Raw genomic sequence first — 12,640 nt, 5'->3', positions numbered from 1 at the left:
AGTCTTTTTGGTGTGACCAATATGTGGAGTCAGTCACATATTACCATCCCTCCAAAAGTGTTCCTCTACTATATCCCTCTTATTTATTTGAATTTTAAGGTGATGGTTTTAATTAGGTTATTATATTTTAAAATGTTATGCTGCACAGTATTCAGCGTGCCTCATTTGGGAGGATACTTTATAAATAAAATTTGTATTATTGCCATTTTAGAAAGTTTTCCATCCAAGTATTGAACATGAAAGGGAGAACAAGGATCCTCAACTACATGATTTGGAAAATATGATCTACCACCATGATGCTGGAAAAACAGAAAGTGAACTCATTCAGAAGCAACATCTTTGCTAATTTTATGGAAGTGAGAAATTACATGTATAGCCAGTCCAGTGCTAATGACACAGATAATTCTGCAGCTCTGACCAAATAGATAACACCTGGATTGAATTGTATTTGTATAATCCTTTCATTGAGACAGCATCTACTTGGTATAATGCTTTGCAGAAACTGAGCGACACATGAAAACAATTTAAACTGCTAGGTATGGAAAAGTTTACCATTGTAGCACAACATGCTGGCTGAAATTCAGTTTTTATGGAGGTGTAATGTATTAATAAATAACCGTGTTCACTAATAATGTGTTACGTGATAAGTCAGTTTGTTGCTGTTTTCCCTCCTCAATATTTCCCAAGTCAGCCTGTTTTGTTATTTAAACACTTCTTTTAGTCTTAGTGCAAACCGTCTTGTCAGGGGAGATATGTAAGCAAGTGTGGTAGGGCCCCGCAGCTTTTATTCCTCTTTCCTACATCTTTGGAATTGCAGAATTGAATGGGGCTAACAATTTAGAAGAGCTTGTTGTGTATACCTGAGATATCCAATTACTTCCAAAGACTGAAAATAACAGTCCATACATAGCCTCATTTAAGATGCTTAAGACAGGTTTTGAAAAACTGCTGTACAAGAAACTGACTAGCCATATTGGGAGGCTAAACATATTTGCCAGATATATATGTGAGTGTGTATTTATTTTTTGTATACAATATAATGTTGGAAAGTGGTTCTATTAGTGAGGCCTGCGGGCAATGTCCTGGTGAGAAGCTCAGTTCTGCCCCACTACTATTTACAGAGGGCAGTAAGGGGAAGAATGTTAGGATCTATACATTGGGGGCTGTGTCGAGACTCTGCTTGGTGCTCCATCTTTTATGTTGGCCTCTGGTTGGATAGTTTCTGATAAGTTTAAAATTCCCTTCTTCCCATCCCCTCTTGCTGGAAGAGGGATATATTTAAATTTCTCCCCCATCCTTAAGAACTTCCTGGTTACTGCTGGGATGAGATGAGGCGGCTGTAGATTCATAGAATTTAAACCCAGAAGAGACTATTAAATTGTCTTCTCGGACATACCGTATATCACAGAACATACTATTTCACCCACTTACCCCAGCATTGAATCCAACAACTTATGTTTGGCTAAAGCATAACTTCTAGAAAAGCATCCAGTCTTGATTTGAAGACAGCAAGAGATGGAGAATCCACCACCTCCTTTAGTAGTTTGTTCAAGTGATTAACCACCCTCCCTGTTAAAAATTTGTGCCTTATTTCTAAATTTAAATATATACAGCTTTAGTTTCCAGCCACTGGTTCTAGTTATGCTTTTCTCTGCTACCTTAAAGAACACTTTAGTACTTAGTATTTTCTCCCCAGGAAGGCATTTCCCCACTGTAATCAAGTCACCTCTCAAATATTTTCATATACTAAACAGATTGAGCTCTTTAAATCTCTCACTGTGACAAATTTTGTCCAGCCATTGAAGTATTTCAGCATCAGTCTAACCAATGCTGTACATCTACTCCTCCTCACTACTTCCATGTTTATGTGTCTAAGAATCATACTAGCTCTTTTCACCACAGCAATGTATTGGGAGCTCATATTCAGTTTTTTGTCCACTGTGACCCCTACATCCTGTTCAAAGTTACTGCTTTCCAGGATACCAATCTTTCTCTTTCTGTCTTTGTCTCTGACGACTTCCAGTCCCCTGCTTTAAACACCCTTCCTCTCCGGACCAAGTTAACGGTTAACCTCTTCCTTCCTGAATTTTGCCTTGTAACCTCTCCCATTTCTCATTAACTGCTATCACACTTAACCTCCTGTTGCTATTATTCCTTTTAGTGACTACTAAAGCAAAATAAGAGCTTGCTACAGTGCTGTAGTGCTTAGTGAAGATGTTACCTACACTGATGGGACAGCTTCTCCCATTGGCATATGTACTCCACCTCCCTAAGAAGCGGTAGCTATGTCGACAAGAGAAACCCTCCCATCGACATAGCGCTGTCTACACCAGGAGCTCAGTCAATATAACTGTGTCACTCCGAGGTGTGGATTTTCCATAACCCTGAGCAACGTAGATATACCAATGTAAGTCTATAGGATTTCAGTCCTCTGCTTTCTTTTCCGATGAACTATGGAAGCTACACTTCTCCTTTGCCATTTTCTTGCTTTTAATATACATTAAACTTTTTTTCTTGTTCTCTTTTACATCTTTTGCTTACAGTATCTCATTTTATGTCTTACTCCCATTTCATGCTTCCATCCAGTAATTACAAAATGAACAATTTTCACTAACATATCTTGCTGTTTCGGAGCTGGTAACCTTCCTCCTACTCTAAAGTTAGAGTTTTTAAAAATCCTGTGGTAATCCTGGACATACATGAACACTCTGCTGTTTAAAGTTCAACACGTATTTTATTTGAAGCATTACAACCTAAATCATCTCAACATGGCTCTGGCAGAAACATGACACTTTAGTCCATCACCTGCTTTTTACATTTGAATTCCAGATCAAGGCTGCAACTGGCTCATTATCAATAGCAGACTAACATATAATGCAGTGCTAATCCCTGGCAATAAAGATTTGTAGGTAATGTAAGATACAGAAAAGACCACTTTAAAGATTGTCTGGATACTGCTGGCAAAGCAAAATGGAAAGTAGTAACACTTTTGGTAAATCGAAAAGTCCATAAAATAGAGAAAACATGCACAGGTGTATTGGAAGAAAATCAATAGAGACATTCTTTTGAAACAAATGAGATGACTAAAATAATAAAATGTATCAATATCCCACTGGTCAGATATTGCAATATATAATTAAACCATAAACAATAATCAGAGCATATAAGACAACTACAAGCCTGAGACATTCGAAGCAATGCCATGGCAAGAAATCCAGAATCCCTTACTATCCACAGATGATGGGAATAGGAAGGGTAATGAGATTTCCACCTGAGGGTCCATCCTTTATAATACTCTTTGTCTAGTAGGTCTCTGATAAACCTAAACTCCATCTCCCTCCCTGCCTCCCCACAACTGCTGTGTCTTTTCTCTATACCCAGAGTCTCCTGGCTACTGAAATAGGTACAGGTCTTCTTCATGCTTCTCTTCCCCCAGGTACTCCCCACTGCTGTAAAGAAACGGGATTCCAATAGTATGGCCTTCCCCCTCTATTCATGGCTGCTGTGATGGGTGAACAAATCTCCATTCCTCATCCCCATAACTCAGCATCTGGCTCTGCTGCTCAGAGCTTCCTCAAAGTGCAGTAGCCCAACATGAAATTGACAAGATTTTTGATGCTTTCCATTAGTCTAACATCAGACTAACAGCAAAGAAACTGGTGACTATCTCATTAATTTCACTCCATTACTGACTTGCACAGGAGCAGAAGCCCTAGATCTGTCTGCAGATTAGGGAGAAAACAATGCATCAGTTAATCCACCCGTGTGAGATGCGGTATCTATGTCAACAGGAGAAGCTCTACACCCGTTTTAGGTTAGTATAACTACATCACTAAGGGGATGGATTTATAACTACATCGCTCAGGGGTGTGAAATTGATGTACGTTTGTAGCTGTAGTGGCTCCAATCTCTGTCAGGTAAAATACATAGCAATAACATCAACTAACTAACTAGACTTAAGAAGTCATACAGCTTTTTGAAGAAAAACTATTATGGAGAACATCTGCTAACTTGCAAAAATGGACAGACACTATGTCTGGTCCTTTTCCATCCTACAGATTTCTCATCTAATAAAAGGTGTCAAATCATAGACTGTCACTGTTCAGTCAGATGTTAAAATTATAGTTTTAATCATTTCAAATCACCTCAATTAAGGCTCCTATTTTTCCAAGTTTAATTGTTTTCTTGTCCATTTTATGTCCAAATTTATTTCCAGCTCAAATTTTATGATCTGTAACATTGAATCTTGAAATAAAGAATATAAGCAACTATAGAGAAGTCAGAAAAGACTCCAATATTTCCAGCGGCTTCTCTTGCTATTTTCATATATGCCAGACATCTTTATTTTCCTTCTTGAAAAAGCAAAATATTTAATTTCTAATCTGTCCTTCTAAACTCATATCCTGGTCTCAGCATTAGGAGTGAAAATTTGTGTTCCCATTTTAACCTGAATATTTTTTAAAATAGCTTTTACAGAAGGTACTAATAAATGTAAAATAGGGAATAAGCAAAAAAGGTCTTTTCCATGTCTATGAAATATAGCTAGTATGTTGTTTCCTAGCATAGGAACATTTATCCTTTATCAACACATATCAATGTCTGATGCGCAAGACAATTCAAGATCCATGGGGCCCTATTATTCTCTCAAAAGAAAAAAAAAATTCCCAATGAAGTAAAGGTAGTAAGACAAAAAGGAAACAATTGAGCCTCTGTTGATTTGCTCTAAGATTTTCATTACTAATTTTCTGAATTACATCTGTTAAAATTAAACGTGTAGCTCCACTCACTCATTCAGAAATGGAGCATTTTATGCTACCAGCCCCTTCACTGGAGTTATACAATATTCCACCTAATATTTTGCTAACAAATTCAAAAGTGTATTTTTAAATCACTTTAAAAAGGCTGCATAACCTTATTACATTTCAATTAAAATACCACCCCCCTCTAAGTTTTTAAAGGAAATCTTGCCATTACCCAACCAATGAAGCATATGACATCTTCAAGTCCTGTATTTCTATATGGAGTTAAAGTAATGGAAAGTACTGATACCGTTGGTGGGGATGGATAGAATAGCTACCATAGATATGAAAAATAACTATATATTGAATTAAGATTAGACAGGTCTCTGGAGACATTGGATATAACAGCCAAAGAAGAAAGATTAGCCACATCATGCTTTACTGACTAATGGCCGCCTGATTATATATAAATTGCATCACCTATGAACCTAGGTCTACACTACCGCGCGGGGTCGATCTAAGATATGCAACTTCAAGTACATGAATAGCATAGCTGAAGTCAATGTACTTAGATCCACTTACCGCGGTGTCTTCACTGTAGTAAATTGACAGCTGACGCTCTCCTGTCGACTCCACTTGCACTTTTCGTTCTGGTGGAGCACCGGAGTCTACAGGAGAGTGCTCAGTGGTCAATTTATTGCGTCTAGTATAGATCGACCCCCGCTGAATTGATTGCTGCCCGCCGTTCCGGCGGGTAGTATAAACAAGCCCTTTGATTCCTAATGGAGGCTCTGGTAATTCTTTCTTCATAATTTCCAACCTCTTCAAAGCATAATGAAAATTCTGTGTACTGAACTGTGCCAAAAAAACAAGATTAGAAGTGAGAGTAAAGAGCAATAAAACAGAAAATCTGATTATTGGCCATGACCAGGGTCATGTTTACAACTTGCAAGACAGTGAAACGAAATTCTTACAAGGTCATGTTGGAGGGAGAGGGAAAGGTGATCTTGACAGGTCACAGCAAGGCAGTTGTCATTCTCTACTGAGTATTACAAAACAGGTAGTTTGCCTATAGCAGACACTTAGTAACTTCCCTAATTGGAACCCTGTTTATAAAACTTTCCCATGGTTCATAAAGCTCTCCAAACATAAGAAGCATGGTATAACTGTCAATTAAGGATAATATAATTGTATACTTATGCCCTGTCTTACATCCAAAATATATTAAACCACTGAAATGTAACTATCCTTTCAATTAAGGATAGCAGCCAGCAGGTGGAGAACATCAAGAGTGCATAACAAAGACAAGATGATATTTCTGACCAAAGGCACTGGGGATTATTCAAAGTTTTATTAAAAGCATTCATGATATCTGACCATTCATGAAGGACAGAGAGAAATTGGTTTTTATGTTCTCCACTGAAAGAGCCACACACAGTAAACTGCATGGGATGTGGAATGAATCTGAAGGGCCAAAATCCAGGAATGTGAATGTAAGATCTTAACTACAGTTTCTGTTAAGAACTTTTCATATAGGCCCAGAGTCCACAGCTTGGTCTGGGGCATGAGGGCTAGCTAACAAAGAACAATACATGGCTAAGAGAAACCTGGGGGAAACAGACAACTTTGTGTGTTTCAAGTTGATGAACGGAGTCAGCAGGACTCCAGATGGTGAGCCGTAATTGGGTGTCCTTATCGCAAGTTATACACACATAAAGCACTGAGAAGGGACCCCAAATTAACTCCCTGGTGCAGGAAGGAGATAGTGATACAATATCCCTCAGATGCCAGACAGAGTTCAGGGAGAGGCTTAACATGATTGACACAAGTCATCACACTCTCCCCTCACAACAGATGTATGCCAATCCTAGGCCACAGAAATACAAGGGTAAAACTATAAACTATTGTTATTGTTAAATATTAATTACTGCTTCTTTGCTTTTAATCTACAGGAATATACCTGTTGGTCAACCGGAAGAGCTGCTACCTCATTTCCCCTGGAGCCCAAAATTAGGATTTAACCTATATATTTTAATAGGAATAGTTTCAGGGTAATTACCTGTGTGTTAGCAATATGTTAATTTAAGGCATGGGCAGAGCCATTATGTAATCTTTTAAACCATTAGCTTATTGTGCTTATCTTGTCTTGCTGCTAGAACCTATCCAGGGGCTTGGGACCTCCCACCCCGTCGCTTCTCTCCGCCCTATGAGCACCCTATATAATCTATTGTAATCAATTATTTTGCAGTGTCTCTGAACCTAATAAGCAAAGTGACACTCCGCCAGCGCTGTGCGTAATAAACCCTTGTGCTTGACTCTACATGGTGTCCATTTCTGTTCCTTCAGAATCCCAACAACACTACTGCAAAATAAGTATTTTACAAACAGGAAAAAATGAGACATAGCTATATTAATTGACTTGCCTAAAGTATGCCCAGTGACAGAGCTGGGAACAGAACCTTAACATCTGACTCTCAGTAAACCATAGTCCCATATCACTTATGTAATCCACAATATACTCTAAAATTTAAATGTGTGTAGGTATTCATATTTTAAATCTTTTCAAATGTCTCTACTGAGGGTGAGTTTAAGGAGCTGTTATGCTACTTCATTCATTCATATTTGTACTATATGTAAAATATAGTGCAAGTGTATAAAATCATAGTTGTAGTCAGAAAAGTTTGTACACAAAATGATGCCTTTGGAGTCAGCAGATCTGTTCTCTGTCTGCATTCTAAATGACAAGGCCCCATGTATTTTGTGGCTATACTCATCCTTTGCCACAGAATTGTCTTCCAGAATTTAAGCTTTCATTTACAAAATAATGCCTCTAATGCAAAAAGAACCTTAAAACTATAACCCAAGCATTAATCAAAACAGTACTGACTTCCTGAGCCTGCAGACAGTCTGAAACAGTAACTCAGAGGAGCATTAACTGTCATTTGATAGATTTAAGACTAACGGAAGTATTGGGAGCATAAACTTTCGTGGGTAAGAACCTCACTTCTTCAGATGCAAGACATCTTCTTCTTGCATCTGAAGAAGTGAGGTTCTTACCCACGAAAGCTTATGCTCCCAATACTTCTGTTAGTCTTAAAGGTGCCACAGGACCCTCTGTTGCTTTTTACAGATTCAGACTAACACGGCTACCCCTCTGATACTTGATAGATTGTTAGCCCTGAAATGTGAAGTTTAATAACATAAACCGTGAGCGTTTAACTATTTCACTACTCATCGTTTAACCTTAAACATACACCTAACGTGTTTATCTCTATAGTTCTCACACGTGTTTATCTCTATAGTTCTCACACAGCCCCAGCTGCTTAAAGCGTCAAAGTCTACAGCTTCCCCAGATAACTCCCATTATGCCTCTGGGCACTGGTGGTACAAAGACATGCTGCTGATCACTGAGTAGCGTGAAACAAACACCACAGCAACACGGGGGCTGCCCTAGCGGCGACCGACTTTCACGCTTCATCCGGAGCCTGCGTTGTCTGACGAAAGGGAAGCTGCTACGGAGCCTGCACGGCAGCACCCAGGTCCCTGCGGCAGGAGGCAGGGCAGACTAGGCGCCGCCTGCCCCGCGAGCACCAGGCTCTGCCAGCAACAATGCCCGCAGTACGCGCCTGCTGCCGTTCCGGGCGGGCCAGCGCAGCGGGGAGGGAGCCGGAGCCCAGGCCCTCTGGCGCAGCATCGGCTGAGCGGAGCGCTCCTAACCGACAGCGCAGCCGCCGAGAAAGCGGCCTGCAGAGCCCGGATCACCGGGGAAGGCCAGAGCCCGTCACAAGGCGCAGGGCCGGGCTCGGTAACTACCGGCCCCACGATGCCCACAGAGCAGTCACCTCCGAGGGCAGAGCCGGCCACTACCCTCGCGAAACTGCTCGGGGGGAAGGGGGGGATGTGCGCGGCCCAGGGCGGGGCTAAGCCCGGCTCGCGGCTCCGCGCGCACAGACGGGAGGGGGGAAAAGGAACAACGGCGGTCCCGTCGCGTTCTGCCCCGCGCATCAGCACAAGAGAATACGGCCCGACCCGAGAAAAACTCACATGAACCGGGGGAAGCCGGAGCCGAGATCACCGCCTCCGCCGCAGCGCCCGGATTAGGCGCGAGAGAAAGGACCCTTCAGGGCTGCCCTAAAGAACGCCTGCTATTGAAATAGATTGTGCAACCGTAGCTCCCCTAATGAGCCATTTACAAAAGTTACATACCCTCCGCAAAGAGCCCTCCTCTGTACCCTGAATTCGCACGGGGAGAACCTCACTTTACAAATAATTACAGTTGCTAGGCATCAGCGGTGTCACCCTCTTTCCCGGCAACAGAAACCGGGGTCCTTTTCCTAGCGCCGGCGCTTAGTGATGAGGTAAGAGACGCGCGGGGGGGGGCAATCAGGTCTGCGGCACCTGTTCGCGCACAAGGGGTGGGCTCTCGCGCTCGGGAGGCGGCGGCGTCCTCGTAAAGGGTCGGGGAGTTTCGGAGACACACAGCAATGTTTGGAGTAGCAACGGCGGCGCGAGGGCCCCTGTAGGTGGCTCGTGCCTCACGCCCAGCAGCTGTAGCAGGTACCCACCCTTGTGCCCTGCTGCTCCCCGCGCGCCGTACTCCCCGGGGAGGAGGGTCCTTGCAACCACTGCCCTGCTGGGCCCCGCGCGCCGTAACCCTGGGTGGTGTCTTTGCAGCCAGACTCTCATGCGCCCTGTTCACAATATTCTAGTGCCTCTTCACTTAAGCTGTCCACCTTCTGATCCCTTTTTTCCCTTTCCCCAATTAAAATGAATAAAATTATGTTCCTTGGAGAAAGAAAAGCCCATCGTCTTCCTGAGAGCCAGTGCAGGATTCTTCCTTGCAAGATATTGCTGTTTCAGTGCTTTTCAGACTGATGCTTTTAGAGCACTTATGTATGGCCCCCAAACTGCGAATCTTATCAGTCTTTCAAGAAGTGATTCTTTTTGCTAATTGCTTCAAGGACTGAGAACTCCACCTGCTAGAGGTGAGGGGAAACCATCTGGTGAGTGTGGAGGCCAATGCATTAATTTTCCCAAAACTAACAAAAAGAAGTTTCCGATCATTATCATTAGGAAGATATTATCACTTCGTGGTAAGAAGTTTAAGTGTGTGGTGAGCTGCTTTCCTGAGTCTGCAGATAGAGAGCTACAGAGACTCTATTGCTCTTCGTAGCATTGCCAAGTAGGCGCAGAGTAAATTTACATGTCTTTCTGTCACTTTCTCTTCTGCTTTTCAAAACCCTAGGAAGCATAGTGAAACCAATAAGAGTCAAGTCAATTAATGCGGTTGCATGGTAATCTTTGAGCAAGGGCCGAGATGGAATCCAACTATTTATGGGTGAGGACCCCAAAATGACAGCATGGAGTAGAGGATAGTTTGGGGAGTAGCAGAGTAGTGGATTCTTAGCTGCCAAGGAGGATGAAAGGGCAGAGCGCTTCTTCCTTCCAGCAGTCTATAATAAGGGGAGAGGCATAAAATTTATCACCCAACAGTTACCTAAACAAAGATAGAGCCGCCCCATCAGGGTCTTGGGAAAACAATATTTCCATCGCCCATTTTCTCGGTGTGAGACTACCTTCTCACAATGTGTTTGGCTCTTCTGCTGGGCCTACTCTCAAATTTCCTATCTGCTGCTGGCTAGTAGGTAACGGATAAGTGTATCAGGTCCTCGCCTAGTCTGAGGCTTGCAAGCTTTCCAGCAGCAGTTCAACAAACTAATTAACATAAATCTTCACCCTGGGAAGCTGCTTCATGTCTTTTATTCCCTGAATATTTGCGGATGATGTTTAAATTGAAGGGGTAGCAAATATACAGGACAACAGAACTTTTTAAGTGCAAAGTAACCTGGAGATAGTAAAACATGCCTTGCTGCAATGAGAGTGCCAATATTGAGCCATGAACCCGGGAGAGAAGAAACAAATATTGTGCATTCAGAATTGAGGGAAGTGATCAAGCAGCTGCATCCAACATATTAAAATTAGATTATTTTTATGTTGTTTTCTTAATAGTGTCCAAATATTACTTTTCTTTTAACAAAATGCCATAGTTGTAACTAAGGAATTGGGACCATAGGTGTCCACAAGAGGATCTTGATGATCTGAAATATGAAAATGTTTGATTTAAGAACAAAACAAAAAACCTCAATCTTTTAGTAGTCTGTTTTAGTTTTAACCTTTATAGAAGAAGGGGCTTTAATTACTTCTTTTAGAAGACTATCTCACTTTCTTCCATGCCTGGATTTTGTTATTAGAAAGAGTGAGGCTGACATGTACATACAGCAAACATATAACAATTTCCGATTAATCTTTTCCCACTTTCGCTTCCTCCTCCCAATAAGTGATGGTGTCTGCATAGTTTCTTGCTTTCACTGTTTTACAAGTTGCATTGTTCTATAATGAAAATAATGGGCACCCTGGATGTGAATGGGTAGTAGACATGAACATGTTTAGCTCTTCTGTATGATATAAATAAGCCTCTTCCTCAATTCTTTTTCAGTCTGAGCTGAGACCTAGTTGTTGGATTGTCCTCAAGGACTCACCAAATACACAGTCTTTTTACATAATTTTTTTTTAATGAACAAACCACATCTGAGATTTGTCAACAATTATTTTTGCAAAATCTAATGCACAAAAATTAGAATTGGGGGGAAAAACAGAATTGGAAGTAAAATCGAGAGGAATTCTTGAAAATTACAGGCAGGTGTCTTACTTATTGTAGAGTGAATATAACTGAAATGTGAAATAAACAAAGTACGACTACAGTATTTAAGAGGAGGACTTATAAGATTTATGTCTGCTAAACTTAATGAATGATACAATAAATCTATTACTATCATTGTACAATAAGTTTGACAAATCCAGTATATTTCTGTAAAACTGATTCCACTTTTCTTTTTTCTTAAATCCACCTAAAATATTAAAATATGTAGGTGCTTATATTTGGTTCCTCAACGAGTTTGGATAGCAGTTTTGTACTTGTAGAAGGATTGCTTCTCATTTCAAAGATCATCTGGATAGCCAAGGAACTTTTTAAAAGAGGAAGTAAGCATATTTAAGCATACTTAAATGCTTAAATTTTAATTCTCAAGAAAAATCTTTACAGTGGGAAGTTCTTGGTCAGGATCTCACACTTAATTACATTCAGATTTCTGAAACTTTTGGTAAAAGCGTTTTAATGGAAACAATACTGCTTCACTAAAGTTTATATTGTGTAATTCCATTTAAGTATATCTAACTAGTTTACAAAGAGGTAGAAAAATGTAAAGGTAGTAATTTAAGTGTTTGTATGATACATTTGACCACCAGAGCCCAATTCACTGCCTTTTATGTCCAAAGAGGCTCTTCTGTATCTCTTGTACTTTTAGTACGTTATTGAAACTGAGTTTTGTCCAGCCTGTTAACTATTTTGCATATTTTTATTATGAATACCAATTTTAAATGAGTGGTTCCCAAACTGAGGGTTATGGAGTGCTTGCTCGTGGTCATTGATAGCTGATTGATCACATGGTCTGGTTTTCCTTTTTTACTTCCAGCTGCTACATTTTAATAAAGACAGCTAAAAATGCTTTTTTTCTTAATCTTGCTTTTTCTAAACTAGCAGTTGCTGTAGTTGCAGTGGGAATGTTAAGGGATTGGGAACAGAACAGAGGATGGTTCATGAAACAATTTCTATTAAGATATGGATTTGGTTAAAATAATCAACTACATTAGATACATTGTTTAGTTTCTCCTATTTTTTTTAATTATTACTTTAAAGGCAGGATTGTTTTAGTCTATTTTAATTCTGGAAAACTGCATGATTTAAATAAGAAACAAAGTACCTATATTTGCAAAATTTATAAACTTATATTTATATTTCATTTTTCTATAATTAGAGGTGGACATTCTAGTTCTAATACCTA

General features: G+C 40.4%; 2 protein-coding genes across 3 annotated transcripts in view; one reads left to right on the top strand and one right to left on the bottom strand.

Annotated features, from left to right (window-relative positions):
* AIMP1 (aminoacyl tRNA synthetase complex interacting multifunctional protein 1) overlaps nucleotides 1–8,868 on the bottom strand; it is a 64,582-nt gene extending 55,714 nt beyond the window's left edge. For both annotated transcript variants that reach the window (XM_054029547.1, XM_054029548.1), the window contains exon 1: nucleotides 8,784–8,868. In XM_054029547.1, coding sequence (XP_053885522.1) covers nucleotides 8,784–8,785 — 2 coding nt within the window. In that variant the 5' untranslated portion in view covers nucleotides 8,786–8,868. The remainder of the gene's footprint in view (nucleotides 1–8,783) is intronic.
* Nucleotides 8,869–9,134: 266 nt separating this feature from the next.
* TBCK (TBC1 domain containing kinase) overlaps nucleotides 9,135–12,640 on the top strand; it is a 186,743-nt gene continuing 183,237 nt past the window's right edge. The window contains exon 1 of the mRNA XM_054030505.1: nucleotides 9,135–9,296. The gene's annotated coding sequence lies outside the window, so the exon portion shown is untranslated. The remainder of the gene's footprint in view (nucleotides 9,297–12,640) is intronic.

Source organism: Malaclemys terrapin, chromosome 5 (genome assembly GCF_027887155.1).
Source record: "Malaclemys terrapin pileata isolate rMalTer1 chromosome 5, rMalTer1.hap1, whole genome shotgun sequence".
Taxonomy (NCBI): Eukaryota; Metazoa; Chordata; order Testudines; family Emydidae; genus Malaclemys; species Malaclemys terrapin.
Note: the sequence above shows the minus strand (reverse complement) of the source record. Positions and strands in the feature narration are given on the sequence as shown.